Source organism: Monodelphis domestica, chromosome 1 (genome assembly GCF_027887165.1).
Source record: "Monodelphis domestica isolate mMonDom1 chromosome 1, mMonDom1.pri, whole genome shotgun sequence".
NCBI classification, from domain to species: domain Eukaryota; kingdom Metazoa; phylum Chordata; class Mammalia; order Didelphimorphia; family Didelphidae; genus Monodelphis; species Monodelphis domestica.
Genome location: NC_077227.1, coordinates 9,901,353 through 9,926,129, shown reverse-complemented (window position 1 = coordinate 9,926,129; position 24,777 = coordinate 9,901,353). Strand labels below are relative to the sequence as shown.

Here is a 24,777-nt window from a genome sequence, read left to right as displayed (position 1 = left end):
GCCCTCTGAAGTCCTGAGCCACGGGGGAGCCCCCACCCCGCCTTCCCACGACTGCTTAGTCCCACTCCATAACTCCATTCGGCTGGAGCTTAACGATCTAACTGAGAGGGAGAGGGACCCGAAGCCAAAGAGAAAGAAGCCAAGCATCGCTTCCCTGTCCCTCCTCCAGGGACCTCCCCTCCAGATTCCAAAGGAGCAGACTAAGGACTGTTTCTTGGTTGCTCAAGCAGAATCGCCCCACTAGTGCCAGGGGCCCTTCTACCGCCCCCGTGGCTTGTGTGGGCTCCAACTTCTCATTTTCACCACCTCAATTAGAGAAGAGAAAGGAGAACAGAAAGAACCAAAAGTGGCTTGTTTACAATTCTCTTCAAAGGTCCTGGGAAGAGCAAGGGGTGAGAGGTAGCAGGAGGCAAAAGGTTAAACTGGAAATGAAGGCCAGAAAGCAAGACCAGTGGGCAAGAGCAGCAGCCCTGACTCAGCAGCACGCCCAACCCCAAGTCACGGAAATGTCCAAACCGAGAGCACGAGGCCACACATCACCCTCCTTGAACCTCAGTTTCCTTAGCTGTAAAATGAGGTCAGATTAGATGGCCTTGGAGGGCTCTTCCAGAGCTGAAGACCTGTGAATGTGAAGATGGAGTCTCATGTGTTGTCTAAAAGTGTCAGCCGTGCCACTTGCTCACCACCCTGGAGACGAGCAACTTTCCCCGACTGCGCCAAACTCAGTAGTGGCCATGAAACAGCCAAGGCCAAAACTGTTCAGTGAAGCCCAGAATGGCCTGAGGTGGCATGTGTGGGTATGCTTCCCGACCTGCGGGAAGAGGGGACGGGGAAGGGAAGCATTTAAACCTGAATGAACCTAATCTAATTATTCTGGCTGGAGTGAGGGAGAAAGCAAAAAAAAAGAGAAGGGAAAAGGGGAGAAAAAGGAGAGAAGGGGGAGGAGGAGAGAAACAAGAGGAGAAAAAGGAGACAAGGAGAGGAAAGGAAGAGAGGAAGAGAAGAGAGATGTGAGGGAAGAAAGATGAAGGGGAGAGAGAAGGGAGGGAAGAAAGAGAGAAGAGGGGAAAGGAAAGGAGGAGAGGGAAGAGAGAAGGGAGGGAAGAGAGGAAGAGAAGAGAGATGTGAGGGAAGAAAGATGAAGGGGAGAGAGAAGGGAGGGAAGAAAGAGAGAAGAGGGGAAAGGAAAGGAGGAGAGGGAAGAGAGAAGGGAGGGAAGAGAGGAAGAGAAGAGAGATGTGAGGGAAGAAAGATGAAGGGGAGAGAGAAGGGAGGGAAGAGAGATAAAAGGGAGAGAGGAAAGGAAAGAAGAGGAAGAGGGAAGAGAGGAAGAGAAGAGAGAAGGGAGGGAAGAGAAGAAGAGAAGAGAGAAGGGAAGGAAGAGAGGAAGAGAAGAGAGATGTGAGGGAAGAAAGATGAAGGGGAGAGAAGGGAGGGAAGAGAGACAAAGGGGAGAGAGGAAAGGAAAGGAGGAGAGGGAAGAAAGGAAGAGAAGAAGGCAGGGGAAAGAGGAGTCAGGGAAAGAGAGAGAAAAACAAAGCCGATGGGGTGGGAATGGCATCTTAAAGCTTAGGACAAGAGAAGGATGGGAGGCAGAAAATGCAATTAGGAGCTGACTCTCAATGGCAGCTTCTCAGGGCAGCCTGAGCAGGCCCCCAGAAGGAGGCCAGGGACTCTCTTCTCTCAAGCATTTCCCAAATCTTCTTAGAGGAAACTCACAATGTTCATGTACGCCTCGGGATCCACAGATCTCTTCTTCCTGGACTGTCCCTCGGAAGGCGCCACGCCAAGGAGCACGCAGGCCACCACTGCCAAGAGCCACTTCTGCATTCTGCACAGAATAATGGATCTTTCATTAACGAGGGAGCACTGCAATCACCATGATCAAACCTGGCCCTAAAGGAAAGAAGAGAAAATTCACCTCCTTCCCTTAGACTCTGGGTGGGAGCCGTTGTTTAAGACGGCCCCAACTGTAGGGACTGACGACCAGACCAAGAGCTCCCAAAGGACACGGCCCAGGTCTGATGGAAGCTTCGCCTCCCCCTCGGCCCCTGCCAGTGAACTCTGCGCACACAGTCGGAGCTTACTGAATGCTGTTCTGAACTGGGCTGCAATCCTCCTAACAAAGCATCAAAGACCATTTTTATGGCGACTGAATCAAAGGAAAAAAACCATTCTGTCCCTGCGACTAAGCCAAAACGTGCCTGAGATGAAGAAGGGAAGGGAAGAGGGAAGAAGGCCTCCCCCCAGGCCTGACCAGCATCTGACCAAGTGGCCATGGTTTCCGCCCCCCCTTTCCCACACCCCTTGCCTGAAGGTTCAGGAAGCCAGTCCTTGTTTTACTTCCCTCTTTGAAAGCCTGAGTGGGTGATCTCCGGAACAACCTCGGTTACTCCATCTCCCCTACACCCATCTGGCTCTCTTTCCCCTCTTCCCTTCTGAGATTTGAACCTCACCCCACACACCCCTCGCCTGAGGTCCGGCCTCCCTTCCCTCCCGGTCCCTGACGGAACCCCAAGACCTTCATCTTTCATTCTCCAGGAAAAAGTGAACGGCCACGTGGGAGAATTTGTGACAGAGAGGGAAAGAAGAGTGAGAGCAGGCCTCTGGCTTCTGGACCTCCATCCTCCGCCCACACTCAATGAGGGGCCCTTAGAATGGCGGAGCATTAAAGCTGAGAGCTTAGATACAAGCTGGGACAAGGCTTCTTTTTTTGTTTAAACCCCTTCGGGCTTGACATCAAACTTGTGTACAGGCTGCAAGGCAGAAGAGCAGTCAGGGCTAGGCAATGGGGATCAAGTGACTTGCCCAGGGTCACACAGCTGGGAAGTGTCTGAGGCCAGATTTGAACCCAGAACCTCCCACTTCCAGGCTGAGCTCTCCATCCACTGAGCCACCTGGCTGTCCCCTGAGACGATGTTTCAAAGGAGTTCAAATCCTACTTTTGTCACCTCCCACCCCTCCTGTGCTACCTTCAGAGTCACCACTTCTCAAGGTCTCAACCTCCTCATCTGGACAAACTCCCTTGGGGCTCTGAATCCCCCTCACCAGAGGCAGCAGGAAAGGGGTCACATGGGCTGTCCACCACCCTCACCCAGAGGCAGCTCAGGGTCACAGCAAAGGCCCCCCTTGTTTTATAGATGAGGAAGCTGAAGCCTGGTGAGGCTGGGAATGGTCCAAAGTCACACAGGCAGAGAGAGGATGATTCGAACCCAGAGCTGGGTCTGCTGACCCCTGGTTTGCTCTTTCCAGGCCAACCAGGCCATCTCACCAATCGAGGGAGCCTGCTAGGTCACCTCCCATCCACCCGTTCACAAGCGGTCATCAAGCAGCTGCCATTGCTAGTCCGCATCGACTTCCCTACCAGAAAACACTCCTTGGCTTTGTCCTCTCTTTGTATCATCGGAAACTGGCACAGTGCCCTGCGCATAGTAGGTGCTTCCTAAATGGCTGCCAGGCTGTGCTGGGCATGGGCTACCCAGACTAAAGAAGAGAACTCTTTCCATGAGAAAGCATAAGCTCCGGCTAGAGTCTGGGAAGGAAGAAAAGCTGGGGAGATGCCTCCAGACACAATCAAACCCAATCGCTTAAGGCAGCCGGTCGGCCTCCGACCTCCCCCTCCTCCTCTCCAAACCCGCTTTATCTGTCTACACCGATCACCCTTCCCAGAAGCCCTTCCGAAAGTCTCCACTTTACTCCGAGAGGCTCTCCAAGGGGGCTGGCGGGACGCCACTTGAATGTGGGCCCCGCATCACTGGAGAAGCTCCGAAGCTCCAAGAAACTGTGGTGGTCCTGCCAGAACTTTCAGGAAGAGCAGAGGGGGAGGATCTGCATTGGAGGCACCAAGAAGCCGGAGCAAAGGAATTTCGAGGAAACTCCCCGCGCCCAACACACGCGCACACGGCCCTCCCAGCCCCCGAAACCTTCCTAACGGCCATCGAGGGGAAACTGAGGCTGCGGGGTGCTGGCTGCCTTGCCAGTGGTCGCAAGAGCTTCGAGCTGGGATGGACTTTGGACGTGCTTTGCAGAAAACAGCCCGCCGCGTCTCGCAGAGGGGCGAGTGGAGGCAGAGAGAACTTCGGTGCGTGGCCGGAGGGCAGGGGTCGGCGCTTTTCTGCAGCGCGGGGCTAGAGCGAGCTCCGGGATTGTGCACCGCCCCCCGCGCCGGCCGCCCTCTCCAGGCAGCGGACTCACCTGAAACCCAGAAGGGGGCCCAACCGGCACGCGTAGCGGGAAGCTCTGGCCGAGGAGGAACTGGCCGGCCGGAGACTGTGGGTAAAGAGAGGCCAGCCCCAGCCCCAGCTTCTCAGGACCCAGCTCAGCCTATCCCCTAGGCGGCCAATCAGCAGCGCCGGCGCATGTCGGCCAGCCCCCCGCGGCCCGTGATTCGCTGTCTCCAGCAGGGGCAACCCCCAGCGTGCTCCGTCAGGCCGCGCCGGCTCGGGGCGGGGCGGGGCCTCAGGAGGAAAGCGGGGGGGGGGGGGGGGGGGGGGGGGCAGCGCTCCAAGGGGCAGAGCGCTGCCCTCGGGCCCCCTCTGCACCCCCGAGAGCCTTAGGTGGCCAGGCTGGGAGGGCCTTTAGAACGTTGGAGCTCGGATCGTCCCAGGAGCTCTAGATCCCCCCCTGGCACGTAGGCTGTCCGTGAGCCAGAAGCCTTAAACCCCGGGCTGTGTCCAAGAACGAAGGGCTTAGAACATTGGACCGAGCCTGGAGCTCTAGAACCCGGGAGGCTTTAGAACTGTGTGTCGGAACCAATAGAATATAGACTGGCGAAAGGGAAGCGACCTGACCATCCGGAGTAGTAGAACCCAGAGGAAGCAGAAGCTGGACTGTCAAAGCAAAAAGGATTCTGAGAAATGGAACTTAGAACTGAAAATGGCTGAGCTTGGAAGGGTAGAGTGGAAGGAAAGAGACTGTCTGAACCAAAGGGGTTTGGGGTCACGACTTACTTATTAGCTGTGTGACCTTGGGCAAGTCACTGGACCCGATCTGCCTCCGCTTTTTGTTGTTAGTCAGTTTTCAGTCCTGACCCCGTTTGGGGGCAAAAATACTGCCGTGGTTTTACCACTTCCGTCCTGGCTCGTTTTAAAGATGAGGAAACTGAGGCAAACTGGGTTCAGTGATTGGCCCCAGTTCACACAGCTAATAAATGTCTGAGGCCACATTTCAACTCAAGTCTTCCTGACTGGAGACCCTCCGTGCCACCTAGCTGTCCAAGTTTGCCTCAGTTTCCTCATCTTTCAAATGAGCCCAGCCAAAGTGACAAACCACGACAGTATCTTTGCTCAGAAAAACCCCAAATGGGGTCCCAGAGAGTCAGACAGGACTGAACAGTGAATCAACATAACTAGAACGTTCTCTGGGGAGCGAGAAGGGAACTTTGAAACCCAGGCTGGAACCTTCATAGAGTGTTGACTGGAGAACACAAACGGAGGGAAAGGGAGTGAAATGTCCATTCACAGACTATCATGGGATCCTAGATGGTGAGACCCCTCTTAGCTCTAATGCCTTCCCTCTCTTCTTATGTCCCATTTAGCCTGCATTGTCTGTATTTGTTGCCTGTCGTCTCCCCCACTGGAATGAAGCCCCTTGAAGGCAGGGACTGGCTTTTGCCTCTTCTTGCATCTCTAGAGCTTAACAGAGTGCCTGGCATGCAGTAAGCACTTAATAAATGTTTATTGAATTGAATTAAGGTGTCTCCAAGGCTATCAAATACCCTCATTTAACAGCTGAGGAACTTAACAAGATATTGAGGTAGCAAGCTGTCAGATGTAGAATTTGAACCCAGGTCTTCAGACTCCAGAGTCCACTGTAGCATGCTATCTGGGTAGAAGACTTTAAAGTGCAAAAACAAGACAAAACAAAACCAAACCCGACATGTTCCCCCTTGACCTATGAGGAAACCAAGAGTCCAGCAGGGGATGAGTTCTACCCAAAGTTCCCCAAGTGGGGTTTGACTCTGAGTCATCTCTGCCTCCTGACCTTCCTTCAAGTCCCAGCTAAAATCCCCCCTTCTACAAGAAATCATTTCCAATCCCCCTTAAGGCCAGGGCCTTCCCTCTGTTGATTAGCTCTCATTGTTCCTATCTGGAGCTTTTCCCATTGTTGTTGGCTTGTTTTCGGTCATATCTGACTCTTAGTGACATTATTTGGGATTTTCTTGGTAAAAAAAAAACTGAAGTGGTTTGCCATTTCCTTCTCCTATTTATTTGACAAATGAGGAAACTGAGGCAAATGGGGTTCGGTGACTTGCCCAGGGTTACACAGCTAGGAAGTATCTGGGGTCAGATTTGAACTCAGGAAGAGGAGTCTTCCCGACTCCAGGCAAGATGCTCTTTATACAAGGCCACGTCCAGCCCTCCACAAAACAACAAAAACAACTTTTTCCAGGCAGAGCTATTTTCATTGCTGTGCTTCCCAATGGATTTAAGTACACCTCAAAGTCCACACAAAACAAATATGGACTCAGATAGGCCATTTAGATGGACACAAGCAGCTGGGGAAAGGGGCAGTCAGGAAAGGTCTCCATGCTGTTTCCTAGTTATCAACCCATCAGCAAGCATTCCAGCTTCAACACAGATACCCTGGGCAAGTCACTTAAATGCTGCCTGCCTCAGTTTCCTCTTCTGTAAAATGAGGGTAATGATAGCACCTACCATATAAGGTTGTTGTGAGAATCGAATGAGATCATGTTTGTAAAGGGTATGACAGACAAAGCTGGATAAATGTGAGCTCTTATTATTTAGACCCCAAAACAATAGTGAAACTGTCCCTGCCTTCCGAGAATCCAGTCTACCAGGGGAGACCCTATGATTATGGGCTGTTCACTCCATTTCTTTTTTTTTTTAAACCCTTACCTTCTGCCTTAGAATCAATACTGTGCATTGGTTCCAAGGCATAAGAGAGGTAAAGGCTAGGCAATAGGGGTTAAGTGACTTGCCCAAGGTCACACAGCTGGGAAGTATCTGAATTGTTCAATTTCTTATGGCCTCAGTTTCCCTATCTGTAAATGGTGATGTTGGCTCAGAGGTCCCCTCCAAATATAGATCTATGATCTTATTGTAAAAGTGGTTTGGCTGCCTAGGATGCCATTGCCCAAGCAGAAGATGTTAGAGGGCTGCTCTTGGGAGCCTGGAAGGCCAGGGCCATCATGGACATTCTGTGGGGGCCTGCTATGGGGTTGGTATTAGCATCTTTCCATTGACTGTGTAGGAGGAATTGTCTGTATCCAAGATACAACCTGATTCCATGTTTGAGTGAAAATGAATGTGAGACCATGTGGGAAGAGAGGAGGGCACCAAGGTTGCCTCCTCCCTCCTCCCCCTTAGTCTTGGCACCCCAAGAAACAGGCTCAGGAATTCAGGCGAGTTGTTATAGGCAGCCCAGCCTCAAAGCTCTAAGGCAGTGGTTCTCAACCTGTGGGTCACAACCCCGGCGGAATGACCAAAACACAGGGGTCACCTAAAGCCATTGGAAAATACACGCTACTTTATGCTACTTTACAGCAAGATCTCGGAAAGAACGGGGACCCTGCTGCCCGCACATTGTACTAATATTAGTTACTTATCAGCAGCCCTCCCCCTATGAGGGTGATGGATTTACCCTGTTGCCTGGAGACGGGACTCAAACAGAGACCCAGAGAGAACACCTGGGCGCTGGCTCCAGAGGGGTTAAGAACAAGTCCTGGAGCGGATAACAGAGCCGAGTAACCCCAGCAAAGTGAAGCCTCAGCTCGAGCTGGAGGGAGATGACAGGAAGAAGAAGGCAGCGTCTGTGGACCCCCTCCCCAGGCAGGACTTACCTCCTGCCCCAGCGCTCAGGCTGCCTTCTGCTGGATTAATATTTTTCAACATATAATTAAATATTGTTTTTGTGATTAATCACTGTTTAAATTATGTTTGATTTGTAGCAATGAGAATACACAATGCATATCAGGTATTTACATTCCGAATCATAACTGTAGCAAAATTACAGTTTTGAAGTAGCCACCAAAATAATTTTTTGGTTTGGGGTCACCGCAACATGAGGAACTGTATTGCGGGGCCACAGCATTAGAAAGGTTGAGAACCACTGCTCTAAGGAGTCCCAAGGATCTCAGGAGGATGCCAGCTCAGCAGGGGTAAATTTGGCTGCACTAGTGTTATATATGCCTGGAGCTAAGCTATAAGCCTTTTTTTCTCTTTGTGTTTCCTAGAAACTGAGGCCATTTGGGACATGCTGGGAGGATTTCATGCCCCAAGGGATTGGGAAAGTGTTTGTAAATCTGTCCTTGCCACATCTTATTGCACATTATTGTATTTATTTATTTAGAATATTCTTCCAAGCTTACATGATTCATGTTTTCTCCCTCCCCCCCTCCTGGAGCTGACAAACAAGCCCACTGGTTTTAAATGTCTTATTACTCAAAACCTATTTCCATACTATTCATTTTTGTAATAGAGTCATCTTTCAAAACCACAACCCCAAGTCATGTACCCATATAACCACATGGTCAATCCTATGTTTTTCTTCTACATTTCTGCTCCCACGGTTCTTTCTCTGGCTGTGGAGAATGTTCCTTCTTTCTCCTGTCTCTCTGGATTGTCCTGGGTCATTGCGTTGCTGCTAGTAACAAAGTCAGTTACATTTGATTGTGCTATAATGTATCCGTCTCTGTGTACAATGTTCTCCTGGTTCTGCTCCTTTCACTCTGCATCAGTTCCTGGAGGTCGTTCCAATTCACATGGAATCCCTCCAGTTCATTATTCCTTTCTGTACAATAGTATTCCATCACTAGCATATACCACAGTTTGTTCAGCCATTCCCCAATCGAAGGACATCCCCTCATTTTCCAGGGGTTTTTTGCCACGACAAAGAGCATGGCTAACAGACTTTTTTTTCTCTTTGGGGTACAAACCCAGCAGTGGTATTGCTGGGTCAAAGGGCAGGCACTCTTTTAAAAGCCTTTTGCACAAAATTCCAAACTTCCCTCCAGAATGGTTGGATCAATTCACAACTCCACCAGCAATGCATTAGTGTACCAATTTTGCCACATCCCCTCCAACATTTATTACTTTCCTTTGCTGTCCTATCTCCCTTTGTAAAAGCAAATCCAATGTTAAGTAATTAAATAGAACTGGGAAGTGAGTTACTGCCCCAGAAGGACAGAACACAACCCAGACCTGGCTTGGATGGGGCCAATGGAAACTCATTATGTTGTATGTGCTTGTATCTAGCGGTATACTACAGAGATACAAAGTAATCATGGCGGAGACACTAGTAGCATCTATAGGGATGATACTTCCTACAGAAAGTGGTGCTTGAGCTGAGGAAATCAGCAATCCATGAACAGGACTTGAGGGCTTGGGTTCAAGTCCCACCCTCTGACCTAGCAGCAAGGTAGCTCCACACTGCACAGAGTGCTGGGTCTGGAATTAGAAAGCCTCATCTTCATGAGTTCAAATCCAACCTTAGATACTTAGCATCTGTGTGACCCTGGACAAGGCACTTAACCCTGTTTCCCTCTGTTTCCTTATCTATAAAGTGAGGCAGAGAAGAAAATGGCAAACCACTGCAGTATCTTTGCCATGTCACCAAGAGTCGCCAGCAAAAACAACCTTGTCTGATGGATGAGTCTGAGGAGCAGAGAGGCCTTCCATGCCTGGTCTCCCTTGCTAATGACATCATGGGGCCAAAGGAACCAGGCGTGATGCTCCCTATAGACTCTGAAGCTCGTCGTGTCTCTCCCCAGGAGCTCCCACTCTAGCAGGCTAGAGTGCACACAGAGCCGCCATGTTTCCTGGATTGCTGTCTTCCATCATAGCAGCCTTCTCCAGAAGTCTGTGGGCTGCAGAGAAGCCCCTGCAGGCAGACAAGCACTGGCCCTGGCAGCAGATCTGAGTTCAAACAGTACTTCTGACCCTCCCTGGCTATGTGGCCCCTCTGAGGGGTGCTGGGAAATGGGAGGGGTCCTTCCTGCAGCAGCTGCCCCCCAGACTTGTGGGGAGCCTCGGATAAGATAGTGCCTGGAAAGCGCTGTGCCAGGCCTGTAAGCCAGAGGAGCGTCCGCTTTAGGTCTGATCTCCAGGTGGCCCTCACGGTGAGGGCTTTCTGGGACCCGACATTCAGCCAAGGAGAGGAGCTGGCGAGGACTGGGAGGGCAGAATGCAGAAAGAAGGCAGCAGCGGGCCCAGGAAGGAAGCCTCCTCCCAAGCGTGGCTGCCAGCCTTGGACAACAAGCGCCCCACTCCCATAAATGTTGGGCCAACCATGGGACAATCGGATGGGTGGCAGGCAGAGTGGCCTGTCGAATCAGAAGTGCCGGCCGCTGCCTGGACACCAATTCCAGCCCTATCGCCTCGAGATGATGATAAGAACAGCAACAGTTATCCCTGGAGCAGCGCTCACTGGCTCACTGGAGCCTTGGAAGCAGTTGGGACATGCATTCATTCCCCTCCTTTCACAAGCGAAGACAGTTGGGCTCAGAGAAACTCACCCACCCAGGAAGTGGGGGGCCCGGGAGGCTTTTGCCTTCTCGCTTCTCCACTCCAGCCCCACGAGGGCCCTGAAGCCCAATTTTAGTCAGCTAGGCTGGAAATCAGGCCTCCGACATAAAGAAACCAAGTGACCCTGGGCAGGTCACTTAAACTTGCCTCATTTTCTCATCTGTAAAAGGAGGAGGCTGAGCCTGCCAGCTCCAAGTGTATGATCCCATGACCCTCTGATCTCTGCAGTCCGCCCCCACCAGCCTCTAGCCCACTCGGTAACCTCATCTACCAGCATGTTGGTGCAAGAAATGAGCTGGAGGCAGCTGAGGCACCAGTGCTATTTCTCAAGGCCCGTGGATCTTTCCCAGGCCTGGTAAGCCTTGAAGCTCATGTCCAGGGAAAGAACTCTCTACTTCTTAATTCTGCCTCCCCCAGCTCTCTTATCTCCATAGAATTTTGTATGCTTTTCCCTCCCTTCTTCCTTTCCTCCTTTCACTCCTTTCTTTATTTCCTTCTTTCTCTCTGTCTCTCTTTCCTTCTTTCTCGTTCTCCCTCTCTTGCCTTCTTTCTTTCCTTCTTTCTCTTTCTCTCTCTTGCCTTCTTTCTTTCCTTCTTTCTTTCTCCCTCTCTGTCTCTCTTTCCTTCTTTCTCTTTCTCTCTCTCTGTCTCTCCTTTCCTTTCTCCCTCTCTGTCTCTCTTTCCTTTTTTCTCTTTCTCTCTCTGTCTTTCCTTCTTTCTCTTTCTCTCTCTTTCTCTCTTGCCTTCTTTCTCTTCTTCTTTTTCTTTCTCCCTCTCTGTCTCTTTCCTTCTTTCTTTCCTTCTTTCTCCTTCTCTTTCTCTCTCTGTCTCTCTTTCTCCCTCTCTCTCTCTTTCTTTCCTTCTTTCTCTCTCTCTTGCCTTCTTTCTTTCCTTCTTTCTCTTTCCTTTCTCTTCCTCCCTCTCTGTCTCTCTTTCTTTCCATCTTTCTCTTTCTCTCTCTTTCTTTCCTTCTTTCTTCTTCCTCTTTTTCCCTCTCCTTCCTCCCCTTTGGGATTATAGGATTGCCATCATTAGTAAAGGGGATGATTTAGGGAGAGTCACAGGAACTCTCAAAGATCATCTCCCAGATTACTCAGGGATTGGGTTTGACTGTGGTTCAGGAAATGCCCATAATCACAAAATCAGGGATTGCCAAATCATTACTGAAATGAAGCTGAAGGTTACTTAGCCAGTGGGGCTGGACATGTGTTCTGCGCTCTCTTTCTCCTCCTAGAGCTTTCCTCTGTAATGTAATGGACCCACTGCTTGGCCTCTGGGGTGTGGTTGGTCTCTGGCAATGGGCAGAATTGTCTCAGGTTCCTGGATGGGGGCTGGCTAAAAAATGAGTTCAAGAATCCAGAGTCACTCAGAGTTTCAGAGCTGCCCTTTGGGCCCCGCCTTTACCCACTTTCTTTTTTTACTCCTTCTCCCTTTTCTTTGTGTGCTCCCATAGCTTCCTTTTAATGCACCTTCATCCTTTTCTTTTCGTTAGTCAGTCAACAATCATTTATTTAAACACCTCCTATGTGCCAGGCATCTGGCTAAGTGTTGGGGCTACAAAGAAAGCCCTTCCCCCCCCAAAAAAAAAGAAAAAGGAAAAGAAAGAAAGAGAGAGAGAGAGAGAGAGAGAGAGAGAGAGAGAGAGAGAGAGAGGAGAGAGAGAGAGAGGAAGAGGGAGGAAGGGAGGGAAGGAAGGAAGGAAGGAAGGAAGGAAGGAAGGAAGGAAGGAAGGAAGGAAGGAAGGAAGGAAGGAAGGAAGGAAGGAAGGAAGGAAGGAAGGAGGAAAGAAGAGAGAAAGAGGAGAGGTAGGGGGGAAGAGGAAAGTAAGAGTAAGGACAAACAAAGAGAAGAAGAAAGTGGAATGGAATAAGGAAGTGAGAAAGAATCCGAGCCAAGGGAATGGGACTTTCTCTAATTTATTTCCTCCTCTCCTTTGGCCCCAGGAGCACCTGAAGCAGGCAGAGTCATAACTAAGGACGTCTTTCCGGGGGACAAGTGCTCGGGTTGGGGGTGCTGCATACACTATCTGAGGCAGTCACTTGAGGGACTTTTCGGCTCGGCCGGTTCTCTTTGTTAGGGGTCCGAGGCTTCAGGATCCTCCCCACAAATGATTCTGATGACCAGACAAAAGCCAGAAGTAAAACATTTTTTGCAGCCCATCACAGCAAAGGGGCCCTTCTCAAGCACCTCAGTCCGAGCCTTGGAGGGAGGTCACCAACCCAGCCCCTTCTCTGCCTGGAGCCTGAGGCGGGCAATCTCAGGTCCAATATCGCCACCTAGTGGCATTGAAGGGAACCTTCATTCTAACAAATCTTCATTACAATTATTTTTCCTTTAAGTTTTTATTTTTTTAATTAATTTATTTATTTTTTAACCCTTATATTCTGTCTTAGAATCAATACTATGTGGTTCTAAGGCAGAAGAGTGGTAAGGGCTAGGCAGTGGGGGTCAAGTGACTTGCCCAGGGTCACACAGCTCGGAAGAGTCTGAGGCCAGATTTGTTCATTAACTTTTTAAAGAAACGATGTCTCTTACCCGGCTTGCTTTTTGCCCCTTCCCCCTCCTTCTCCATAGGTTTTGTCTCCTGTGCCCAAGTTTAGACATTGTGCTTCTGTAGAGCTGCAGTGCCTCTCGGGAGAGAGGGTCTTCCTCACCATCCAGGAGTGGGTTCAGGACATAGAGATGAAACAGGATGGAGAGATGGTCTGCGGCTGGGCCAATGCCCCCAGCTAGCCTCAGGCCACCCCAAGAATCCCTGCTGTTCTTTCAGATCCGGACTAAGACTTGCCACTGGGGCACTGGGACATTCGATGCCCTCTCAGGCATCTTTGGAGAAAGCAGAGTAGCCAGGAGGCTTATTTCATCATTTCTGACTGTCCCTCCTTCCACCCCAGACAGCCCATCTCCTTTGGGTTGGGGGTAAGGGGCTGGAGCCAGTGAGAAAACCTTCTGATTGCTAGGGAGAAGGCAAAGTGATTCAAGATCAGCAAACCCCAAGGGTCAGGAAGTCTGGGGATGGGGACTACTGTGATCTTAATTCATTCTGACATCACGATTCCCTCTCCTCCTCTCTGTCTCTCTCTCTCTCCCTCTCTCCTTCCCCCTGTCTCTCTCCATCTCTCTCTCTCTCTGTCTCTGTCTCTGTCTCCCCCTCCCTCTCTGTCTCTATCTCTGTCTCTTTGTCTCTCTCTCTCTCACACACTCTCTGTCTCTCTCTCTCCCTCTCTCCTTCCCCCTGTCTCTCTCCATCTCTCTCTCTCTCTCTGTGTCTCTGTCTCCCCCTCCCTCTCTGTCTCTATCTCTGTCTCTGTCTGTCTGTCTGTCTCTCTGTCTCTTTGTCTCTCTCTCTCACACACTCTCTCTGTCTCTGTCTCTCTCCCTCTCTCTCTCCCTCCCTCCCTTTCTGTCTCTGTCTCTGTCTCTCTGTCTCTCTCTGTCTCTGTCTCCCTCTCCCTCCCTCTCCATCTCTCCCTCTCCCCCCCCCCCCCCCCCCGTCTTCTAACTGGTCAAGTTGGATAGGATGGGGCACAGATTTAGCTCTAGGAGGGTCTCACAGGTCATCTAGTACAATGCCGCCATTCTCAAAGTGTGGAAACTGCCCAGGTAAGGGACTTCCCCAAGGACTAGACGTTCTCATAGGGCCCTTCCAGCTTTATCTTCCAAGCTTTGGGCAAACTGTGCTGTGATCTTTAAATGCTTTTATCCAATCTTCGGAGACTCCCCCCCCCCCAATGTGACCCTGGCCAGATGTGTCCTGAGGGTGTCTGAAGCCTCCCCGCTAGAGTTGCCCCTTGGGGCACTTGGGACTCACAGCAAGTTAGGCTGAACTCTTTCCGTCAACTAAAAAGGACCGCAGGAGGCAGTCTGAAAGGAAGGGGGACATCTTGGGAAGGGACAGTTTGACATGGAGAACAGCCAACACTGAGGGTTAGAGAAGTGAGGACGATCCTATGGAAAGCGGGCAGAAGCAGGGCAGGAGGTGTGCCCATGAAGGAAGAAGAGTCCCCATCTGCTTTTGGGGGGGATAATGGTGGGGAGGACTAAGGTCAAGGCTCCTTCTCCACCTTTTCTGTGTCCTGGACCCCTTGGGCATTCTGGGAAAGCCAGTGGACCCCACTCTGAATAAGATGCTTAAGTACATGGAAATCCTGTGCTCCTAAAGCTAGGCTCCCATGGGCTAGAAGCTGGAATGACCAAGCCACTTCCTCGTCAATGAATAAGCATTTATTAATCACCTACTGTGTGCCAGGCATCGTGCTAGAGTGTATATTACCAGGTCAAAAGGGAAGAGGAGGGGAGACGAGTTACACACAATGAGCAAAACCATGAACATCACTGGCCATGCCAAAGGTATGAGACAGAAATGCAGATAAGGGCTGCCCGAGACTTAGGGGAGAGGAGTTCTGTCCAGCTGCTGGGGAATGAGGACACTTGGGGAGGGTAGATGGGATTTCCGAGGCTGGACCTGGGAGGTGGGAGCAGGGGAACCTTGATTTCCCTCCTCAGAGATGTGTCTAGTCCAGGCCAGAGACAGTGTCCAGGGCTTGAAGCGGGAAGGTGCTGTGAGGGGTCCAGAGGAAGGACTGTGCAATTTGTCAAAGCCTGGACCGAGTTTCAGCATTCCTTGGGGGCAATGGGGAGCCACTCAGGGATTTTGAGTGCTATCAGTGCGGTGGAGGAGGCTGTCAGTTTGGGAGCAGAAAAGACAGAAATCCAGAGCTCTTGGGCCCACTAAACAATGTCCTCCAGGCTCTATATCTCCTTTTGTCCTTACTATCTAGAGAATCCCAAGTGTGTCGCTGGGACCAGAGGGAGGCGACTGGTGAACAGCTGGCCTCCAGGTCAAGCCATCTTCACGGGCAGCCGTGGCCTCCTGGCTTCTTACTCGGAGCTGTTCTCGCCATTGAGCCCAGAAGTGGCGCCATGACTGGCCCAGGAGCCTGGGAGGTCTCCTGGACACTGAGCTCTGTCTTGGTCGGCAGCCTCTGCCCAAGGACGAGGACGGGAAGGAGAGGGGAAGAGGCTTCCAATGCCGGAGGCCGAGTGCTGGAGCCGGCTGCCCAGAGCTCTCTCATAGCACTTCAAGGCGAGCTCCTTGTCTCCGTTCAGCTTGGCCAAGAACCCTCGCAGCCTCCAGCCCTGCAAGGACGCCGGGTCTTGGGACAGCTGCTTCTTTGCTATTGCTTGCAGTCTGGATTTCATTTTCTCTGCCTTGGTGGGGTCTTCTTGTATTTTCAGACCTTCAATGTAGTACTGAATGGCATCCTCTTCCTGGCCCTGGAAATAGTCCTGGAAGTTGCCGTAGCTCTGGTAGAGCAGCTGCCTCTCCTTGTCTGTGAGCTGCTCAGAGCGGAACAGCTTCTGGAAGATGGCCTCAGCCTTCTCCGAGTGGCCCAGCATCGCGTACATGGCCGCGAGGTCTGTGTGCATGTTCAGGAAGCAGCCCTTCAGCTCCACGGCTTTTTCCATGGACTCCAGGGCCTGCTCCCTCAGCTCAGTCACCTTCTCTGGGAGCCCAGGGTACCTCAGCAGCCCCTGTTTCTCCTTGTACAGGAGCTGGTGGGCCAGGCTCCGATAGCAGCACCCGATCTGGTGGTAGAGAGTGGCGTTGGCGGGCTGGAAGTCCAAGACCTTCTTGAACAGCTCCACGGCTTTCTCCAGCTCACCTTGATTCCGGTAAAATATGGCAGCGACCCAGAACACCTCGGGGGCCTGGGCTCTCCCCAAGACTTCCTCCATGACCTTTTCTCCGCTGGTCTTGTCGTTCATCTTCTGGAGCTTCAAGGCCAGAAGAGCTTTCAGGTAAAAGTTGTCAGGGTTCAGCTCGATGGTCTGCCTCAGCAGCTCAGTAAAGGGACGCCTCTGGGACCTGCCAACATCTTCACAGTAGGCCGAGATGGCCAAGCCCACCCGGAGCTCCATGTTGTCAGGCTCATCTTCCAGAGCCCTCTCGAAGCAGGCCTTGGAGCGCTCTGCCTGCAGCTTGCCGCACTTGAGCCTGGCCCAGCCTTCCTCACAGTCCATCTCAGGGCAGTCCATCCTGTAAGGGCTCGCAAACCTCCTGCACGTCTCTGCCACCTTGTCCAGGTAGGCCTGTGCGTCCTCCAGCTGGCCCATGTGGTAGTAGAGCCAGGCATAGTTCCCCCACGTGACCAGGTTCCGGATTTCGGCCTGGTCTGGGTGCTCCAGCTGGGTCAGCTCTTCGGCTTGCTTGAGGTAGCTCAGAGCTTCCTGGTACTCCCCTTTCAAGCACTTCACATAGGCCAGGAGGTTGTACCCAGAAGCTTTGGACTGGAAGCACAGGAACCCGATGCTATCAGTGACCTTCTCCTCCAGGCTTCTCCCGTTGTCCCTCCCTTCCTTAAAGAGCTGCCACGTAAAGGTGCATCTCAGCTGCCTCAGAGCTGCTTCCAGGGCCTCTCGGGTCTTCTCACTGCACGGGTAGGAATAAAGGCTTGTTAGCACTCTCAGAGAGGTCAGAGAGATGCCTCCCCAGGCTGCCCTGGCCTCGGGCCCCCACTGTCTGCTTTCCTAGCACATCCATGCAGAGAGGCATTTCTGCCAAGATGACTCTTCCCAACTACATGGAGAAACCAGTTTTAACATTTGGTGGCCCTGGCCTAAGGGAGCAAATCAGATTCTGACAAAGAATCTGAATGTGGGTCTTCCTGGCTTCAAGTGTATTTTTTTTCTGTCTTAGAATTATACTAAGTATTAGTTCCAAGGCAGAAGAGTAGTAAGAGCTATGCAATGGGGGTTCAGTGACTTTTCCAGGGTCACACAGCTAGAAAGTATCTGAGGCCAGATTGGAATTCAGAACCTCCCGGCTCTAGGGCCTGCTCTGTCTGCTGAGCTATTTAGCTGCCTCTGCAAGTAGATTCCCCAGTCACTAAGTAACCCACTCAAAGAAGAAAAAAGGCTCTTGCCAAGGGGCAGGTAGTACAGTGGGTCTGCTTTCTACACTTCCTAGCTCTGGGATCCTGGGCAGGCAAGGACCTTGGGGGACCTCAGTGTCCTCATCTGTAAAATGAGAAGGTTGGACTGAATGACTCTTAAAGTCCCTCCCTGAGAAACTTCCATGGCCTCCATTGCCTAAAGGATGATGGAAGCTTCCTCTCCCAGCCTTCCAAAACTTGTAGTTAGTCCCAACCTGCCTTTCCAAGCTTTTCCATGAACCCTCTCCTCAAGTCATGTTGGTCTACTAAACAATGCCCCATCACTACACAATTGGCACTTGACACTCTCTGTCTCTCAGTGTCTCTGTCCCCTCTCTTTCTATCTCTTCCTCTCTTCCCCTTCTGTCTCTCTCCCTCCCTCCCTCCCTCTCTCTGTCTCCTCCTCCCTCTCCCCCTCTCTTCATCCCTCCCTCTCCCTTCACTCCCTCTCTTCCTACCTTCTCTCTTTCTCTCTCTCTGTGCCTCTGTCTCTCCCTCCCCCCCCCCCGTGTCTCTCTGTCTCTCTTTCTGTCTCTGTCTCTCTCTGTCTCTCTCCTCTTCAGGCACCCCCCCCATTTCTGTCTCTGTCCCCTCTCTCTTTCTCTTTCTGTCTCTTCCCCTTCTGTCTCCTCCTCCCTCTCCCCCTCTCTTCATCCCTCCCTCTCCCTTCACTCCCTCTCTTCCTACCTTCTCTCTTTCTCTCTCTCTGTGCCTCTGTCTCTCCTTCCCCCCCCCCGTGTCTCTCTGTCTCTCTTTCTGTCTCTGTCTCTGTCTCTCTCTGTCTCTCTCCTCTTCAGGCACCCCCCCCCATTTCTGTCTCTGCCCCCTCTCTTTCTGTCTCCTCCTCCCTCTCCCCCTCTCTCACCCACCCTTCCCTCTCTCTGTCTCTTCCCACCTTTCTCTCTCTCTCTCTCTCTCTCTCTCTCTCTCTCTCTCTCTCTCTCTCTCTCTCTCTCTCTCTCCTCTTCAGGCACCCCCCCCGTTTCTGTCTCTGCCCCCCCCTCTTTTTCTCTCTTTCTGTCTCCTCCTCTCTTCCCCCTCTGTCTCCTCCCTCTCTCTCTGCCCCCCCCCCTTTGCCCAGTCTCTGTCTCTCTCGGTGGGGGGAGGGGAGGACACCAAAGCATTTGGCTAGAGAGATGGTCACATGTGTCCCAAGGGTGATGACGACTCTAGTTCCCTTTCTGCTATAGCCCACGGCCTTACTCCATTGAGAGCCCAAGTCAGAGCCTGTCACAGTCAAATCGGCCCAAATAGCCGAACCTAAATTAGCGGGTCTCCAGCGCCACTCACTGAGAGGAGACATCTAGGCTCAGCGCCCCCGCCTGGGCAAATGGGAAAGAGCCGTTTGGGGGGCAGGGACCCTATCCCGCGGCTCCTGAAGCTTTCTAAACCCTTCTCTCACAGCAGCCCAGAGAAGGAAAGCCCGCCCCGCATCATCATTCCCATTTGTACAGATGTGGAAACTTAGGTCTGCAGAGCGTAGGTGATTTGCCCCAAGTGGCGCAGCTAATTAGGAGCAAAGCGAAGCTGGGGGTTTGGGTCTCCTGGGTCCAAATCCAAAGGGAAAGGGGAACGCGGAGTGGCCCGCATGCAGAGCCCCAGAGTGGTTCGTTTATTTACCTCATGGCTGCAGGGCGGAGCCGCAGTCCTCAGGGAGTACACTCGGGCAGCTCAGGCTGGAGATTGCGCTCCGCCAGGAGCTCTGTCCAACTGCTGCGCAATCTGACTCTCCCAGGCTCGCGCTCCCGAATTTAAAGAGTCCCGGGCACGTGACCAGCTTGGGAGTTTCATTACTCGAGGAAAAGAAAAGGGAAAATGAAACTCACACTCCAGCCCGATTTCCGGGAACCGAAAGTGACAGCAGCTCGAAGCACTGAAGGGGAACCAGCGCCTACCGCCCCCCCCCTTTCTCTTCCCCTCTCCACCCCCTCTCCTGGGCCTCGAAGCCACCCCGGCTAGTACCCACAGCCTACCGCCCCCAATAGACATGCGCAGGAATCAGTGCCCAGACGGGGCTGACAAAGGAAAGTGGGTAGCAGGGGAAGGGGAAAGAAGGAGCAGGATTGGAATTAGGAACCCCTCGCCCCGTCGGAAGGATTCTTTGGGATTCTCCTGTCCTTGGAAGCCTCCAAGGAGAAAGCAGGGTCACCCCCATTGCCTAGACCTTCCCTCCCTTCTGCCTTGGAACACAGAACTGATTCTAGAATGGAAGATGATTGGGGGGGGGGGGTTAACTCTGTTTTGCTGCTCCCCCTCAGGTAAAGTCCAGGGACCTTTGGGCCCCCTGGTCACCTCATCAGCACAGGAGCTCCTGGGGAACAGGGAGGGTCTGACTCTTCTCTTTGTACTCCCAGAGCTCTGCACAAAATGCATGCTTAGATCATTGGTTCATTCATTCATTTCTTCCTTAATAAGGCCAGTGCTTGGCTCCACCCCAGCTTCTGCCTCCATACAAGGAACCTTCATGTGGACAGCATTGGCCCTGTGTGGGACGGCACGGCTTTTGTGGTTCCTTTTCTATGTTGATGGACAGTGAAATTCTTCTTCTAATCGTGATCTTTTGTCGTCTCTAGTGGCCTTGGCCTTCTGGCCACTAACCCTGTCCACCATCTTTGCGGCAGTCTTCAGTCCCCCCTCATGCACCCCTTCCTCCTCCCTCATCTCCACCCCTCAGGGAATCAGTCCAATTCTCTATGACCCTGTCCACATGCATCCTATCCTGTTCCTGCTCACGCCTTGCCCAAATCCAGCCCCAGACTCTTCCCACCATCCACTGTCAGCCCTCCTCTTCTTGGGCCCCTGGACAGAGCTGGAGGGAACCATGGCACTGCACTGAGGGGGTCCAGGACACATTTTTCATGGCATCTCAACTGGGTCCTGACTGACAGGCACTCTTTTTTTAACCCTTCCCTTCCATCTTAAAATGAATACCATGTATTAGTTGCAAGGCAGAAGAGTGGTAAAGACTAGGCAATGAGGGTCAAGTGACTTGCCCAGGGTCACATAACTAGGAAGTATCTGAGGCCAGATTTGAACTCAGCACCTCCTATCTTTAGACCTGGCTCTTAACCCACCAAGCTCCCCAACTTCCCCCCTCCCAGAGCAATCTTTTTTCCAGCTTCCTCATTGTTTAGCCAGCCTGCTCAGGTGGTAGCTGTCTCCAGTGTTCTTATCCTTCCCATCAGGCCTCTCAGGGGACCACTTCCCTGGCCACTTCCCTGGCCACTTTCCCGTGAGGAAGTCTGAGGTCCTTTGCATCCTTACGTCCCTCAGGGCTTAATAGCAATATCTTTGCCTGCACTTCTGTCCACCTGGCCAGACGCCCCTTCCTCTACATTTTCTTCAGTGTCTCTGCTGACAAGCTCCCGCTTTAGTGCCTGTAAAACCTGCCCCCATCTCCCTCCTCATTAAAAACAACAACCTGACTTCCAGATCTGGAAGATCTCTGCAAGATGGAGGGCCAGGCGCTTCCTCCAATTCTCCTGGCCTCCCAGATTTCCCCAAGATGGGACCTATGTGTGAGCGATACAATAAAAGATGGCATCATCAATGTTTGGTGAGGGCCAGCCCTGAGCTAAGTGTGGGGATAAGCTAATGGAAAAAAGAGACAACTGCTCTTTATAATGTAGTATCACAGACATAAACTCGGAAGGGGCCTCATCAGCTGGCCAAGCTAACCCCCTCATTTTACCAAGTCCAGAAAAGGGCAAATATCTCATCCCCGGTCATATGGGGGCAACCAGAGCAAGATTTAAAGCCAATTCATGTGACCCCCATAGTCTCTCTTCTACAGCCCCTGTCTCTTCTAGTCTTTCCACTTAAAGGAAAGGAAACAGATTCAGAAATGAAGTTAATCTCTCAATCATTCACCTCCAAAGGGTCAGAGGAGGAATTCCCACCCAAGCCCCAATTGACCTAAAGTTCAGCACACCTTCTGGCCTCCCATCCTGCTGAGGACCCAGAATTCCTCCCTTCTAGAAATGGATTTCTGTGAAGCATTTCTATCTATGCTGGCCGAGATCAGTCTTCTGAAAAATGGCTTCAGGTTCAATTGAATAATATTTACTGGGAGGCTCTCCCAGCCCAGCTAAAATCTGAATCCTAAGGACATTTTAACCATCCTGCATCCCCTCAGTTTCTTTGAAGTCACCCATTTGTCTCCCCAGCTCAGTCCTCCCCCAGCTCCAGATCACAGTCCCTGTTTTGGCCATTTTAAGCATTCCCCACCTAAGGATTCTACTCTGGCAGTAAACAGCCCAGCTCCTGCCAAGTCTGCAGCTCCCAGAGTCCTCTCTGCCCAGGGCCCACAGAGCTTTGATTTCAATAAAGCTACCGGGGAGAATGCCATAGTACTAGCTCCCCTGGCCCTACCCAAGATTTTTTTCATTTCCTCCTTCCTCCCCACCCCAATTCCTTCCTACAGCTTTCTCCCTGCCCTCCAGCTAGACCTGGATCTGGAAATCTAGATGAAATAAAAGAAGAAAGTACACAATTACATTGGAGGTGTTTCCTCTGATTTTTCTTCAGAAGGCTGGACATCTGCCAGCATTCAAGCATGTAACTGAAGCTATGAAGCAGGCAGGCCAGGCAGAACCCAGAGGTCATATTATCTAGTTAGTTCACTGTGGCCACCCTCACAAGTGGGGAGTAGGAGGTACTCTTTCTTTCCTTCTTTCCTTCCTTTTTTCTTTCTTTCTTCCCATCTTCCCATCTTTCCTTCCTTCTTTTTTCCTTTCTTTCTCTTTCCTTTTTTCTTTCTCTTTTTCTTTCTTTCCTTTCTCTCTTCCTCCCTCCCTTTCACCCTTCCTCTTTTCCTTCCTTCATTTTTCTTCTTTCTTTTTCTTTCTTCCTTCCTTTCTTCCTTCCTTCCTTTCTTTCTTTCTTTCCTCTTGTTCCCTTATTTTCCATCTTAGAATCAATTCTGTGTATTAATTCCAAAGCAGAAGAGTGGTGAGACCTAGGCAACAGAAGTGAAGTGACTTGTCCAGGGTCAAACAGCTAGGAAGTGTCTGGACAGATTTGAACCCAGGACCTCTCATCTCCAGACTTGGCTTTCTATCTATTGAGCTACCCAGTTGCCTCTAAGGGAGAGCTTGGGATCTGGAGGAAGTTGGCTAGAGTTTAAATCTGAAGCCCTTGGCATATCTATAACCCAGTTTTCCCAATTGTAAAATGAGCATCCCCTCCCTCCATTTAGCATTCCCTGTAAATGAGGAGGCAGGTCTTAAGGAGTGCTAAAAAGCCCTTTCCAATGTGCAAAGCTTCAGAGGCACCGGCTTATCTGAACTTTACAGCCGCCATGTCACATCAGAGCTGCAGGATTGTAATCTCTTCTCACATTTCTGTGGCACATCGAGGTTTGGAAAGGCATCTGAATAACACCTCCGGTGGTCCTCTCATCCTCTTGAAAGTGCTGTTATGATCCCATTTCACAGATTCCAAGCCCAGCACCACCTCCCAGCCTCAGAAGTGTCAGAGGGAGAATAATGATGCACGGGTCCCAAAGAAATTTTTTAAAAAGAGGGGGTGGGGTGGGGAAAGGACCTACTTGCACAACAATATTTATAGCAGTTCCTTTTGTGGTGGCAAAGAATTGGAAATGATGCGAATGTCCCTCAAATGGGGCATGGCTGGACAAATTGTGGCATGTGACAGTGATGGAAATCTATAAGGAAGGAAGAACAGGAGGATTTCAGAAAGAGCTGGAAAGACCTTTGTGAACTGATGCAGAGTGCAATAAGCAAAACCGGCAGAACGGCGTACACAGTGACCACAATATTGTGGAATGATAAAATCTGAAGGACTTGGGACAAAAAAATGCTCTCCACCTCCAGAGAAAGAGGAAAATGATGCATTTGGGGCTGCCTATATCCATGCACTGCCTCAGAGGGAGGCTCCTCAGCACCTTGGCCCCTCTCCAAAGCACCCCAGTATCTGGGAGTTCTCTGTTTGCCCCTTTTACTGCCCTCCCCTATTTAATCCACAAATGATCTATGGAAAGCAATAAGGAAACGGGCAGAAGATAACAGGATCCCTGCTTCAGCACTTTTCCCTGGGTAATTATCTAGGAGTCAGCATGGCGATTGTAGAGTCAAGTGCTGGAAGGGGTCCTGGAGATCCTCCAGCCCAGAGATTCTTAACCTGAGTGTCAAGGACCCCAGGACAGGCTGGTGGAGCTCATGGGCCTCTTGGGGGTTCATGGATCCTGGATTAAGAACCTCTCCTCTAGTGCCAATGGCCTCATTTTACAGATAAGGAAACTGAGACACCTTGACTAGTAAGTACTTATCACAGATATCAAATGCAAACACATTTCTCCCAATTTAAAATGTTGTCCTGGTGATCGCTGGGTGGCTCAGTGGATTGAGAGCCAGGCGTAGAGACAGGAGGTCCTAGGTTCAAATCTGGCCTCAGACACTTCCCAGCTGTGTGACCCTGGGCAAGTCACTTGACCCCCATGGACCACTCTTCTGCTTGGAACCAATACACAGTATTGGAAAAGGAGGAAAAGTAGGGAGGGCGGCCAGATGAACTCTACCAGAGAAAAGGGAAGGAAAATGCAGGTACCCAGGAGGGCAGAGAAGGGCCGGCCAAGCGGGCCCGGGAGCACCCACAGCTTGAATCGGCTGTTTCAGCAAAATGGCGGCATTCACAGCCAGACTGCCATGTTTGGGATGGAGGTGGGGAAGCGGAGAAAAGGCCTGCACAGGCTCCAGGAAGCCCCAATGGGGAGGAGATGTGAGCGTGGCCAAGTCAGGCCACTGAGTCGTTTTTAAAGGATGGGGAAGACCTCGGCGTGCCTGTGGGAAGCGAGAGGAGAACCCACGGATGAGAAAGCGAGGATGGCAGAAGGAAGGCCGGCCCGAGGCCCTGGAGAAGACGGGCCGAGGCGAGAGGCCTGGCTGCTCCTGACACTGGAGGAGACAACGGGTGGCGGGGGAAGGGTTTGGGGGGCCCATGGCAGATGGCTTCCATCTTCTCGGATCTCCCAGAGAAGCCCCCAGACTGCATCCGGAGAGGATGCTCAAAGTGGACGTGTCAGCTCTCCTTTGCATGGAGGAAAGTGGCATGAGCTCTGCCACACTCACGTGCGCATGGCATCCATGGCGAACCCTTCTCCTCCACTAAGGGCCCCCCATCGCAATGGCCCTGGTGTGCTCTGCCACGAGGGGAGGATTTGTACTCTGGCCCAGGCTGGACTCCACGTAAGCAAGGACCGACCAGAGACCCAAAAACATCCCCAAAGGTACAGCCCGGGCTGGCACACAAGTGTCCGTCTCCTGTCCCCAGGTCTTTCCAGGACAGCCATTTGTCCCACACTGGCCTGGCAGTGGGGCTGCCATTCTTACAGCTCTGTC

At 51.6% G+C, this 24,777-nt stretch overlaps 2 protein-coding genes across 2 annotated transcripts in view; both read right to left on the bottom strand.

Moving 5' to 3' along the window:
* LIPA (lipase A, lysosomal acid type) overlaps positions 1-4,378 on the bottom strand; it is a 35,966-nt gene extending 31,588 nt beyond the window's left edge. The window contains exons 1-2 of the mRNA XM_056795414.1: positions 4,195-4,378; positions 1,720-1,831 (exon numbers count right to left, since the gene is read on the bottom strand). Of these exons, the coding sequence (XP_056651392.1) occupies positions 1,720-1,830 (111 nt within the window). The 5' untranslated portion in view covers position 1,831; positions 4,195-4,378. The remainder of the gene's footprint in view (positions 1-1,719; positions 1,832-4,194) is intronic.
* Positions 4,379-14,692: 10,314 nt separating this feature from the next.
* Positions 14,693-19,406, bottom strand: LOC100026959 (interferon-induced protein with tetratricopeptide repeats 3-like). Its single transcript, XM_056795398.1, has 2 exons — positions 19,040-19,406; positions 14,693-16,917 (listed from the first exon to the last, which is right to left on the bottom strand). The coding sequence occupies exons 1-2, from the start codon at positions 19,042-19,044 to the stop codon at positions 15,366-15,368; spliced, it is 1,557 nt and encodes a 518-aa protein (XP_056651376.1). The 5' UTR covers positions 19,045-19,406; the 3' UTR covers positions 14,693-15,365.
* Positions 19,407-24,777: the final 5,371 nt, after the last annotated feature.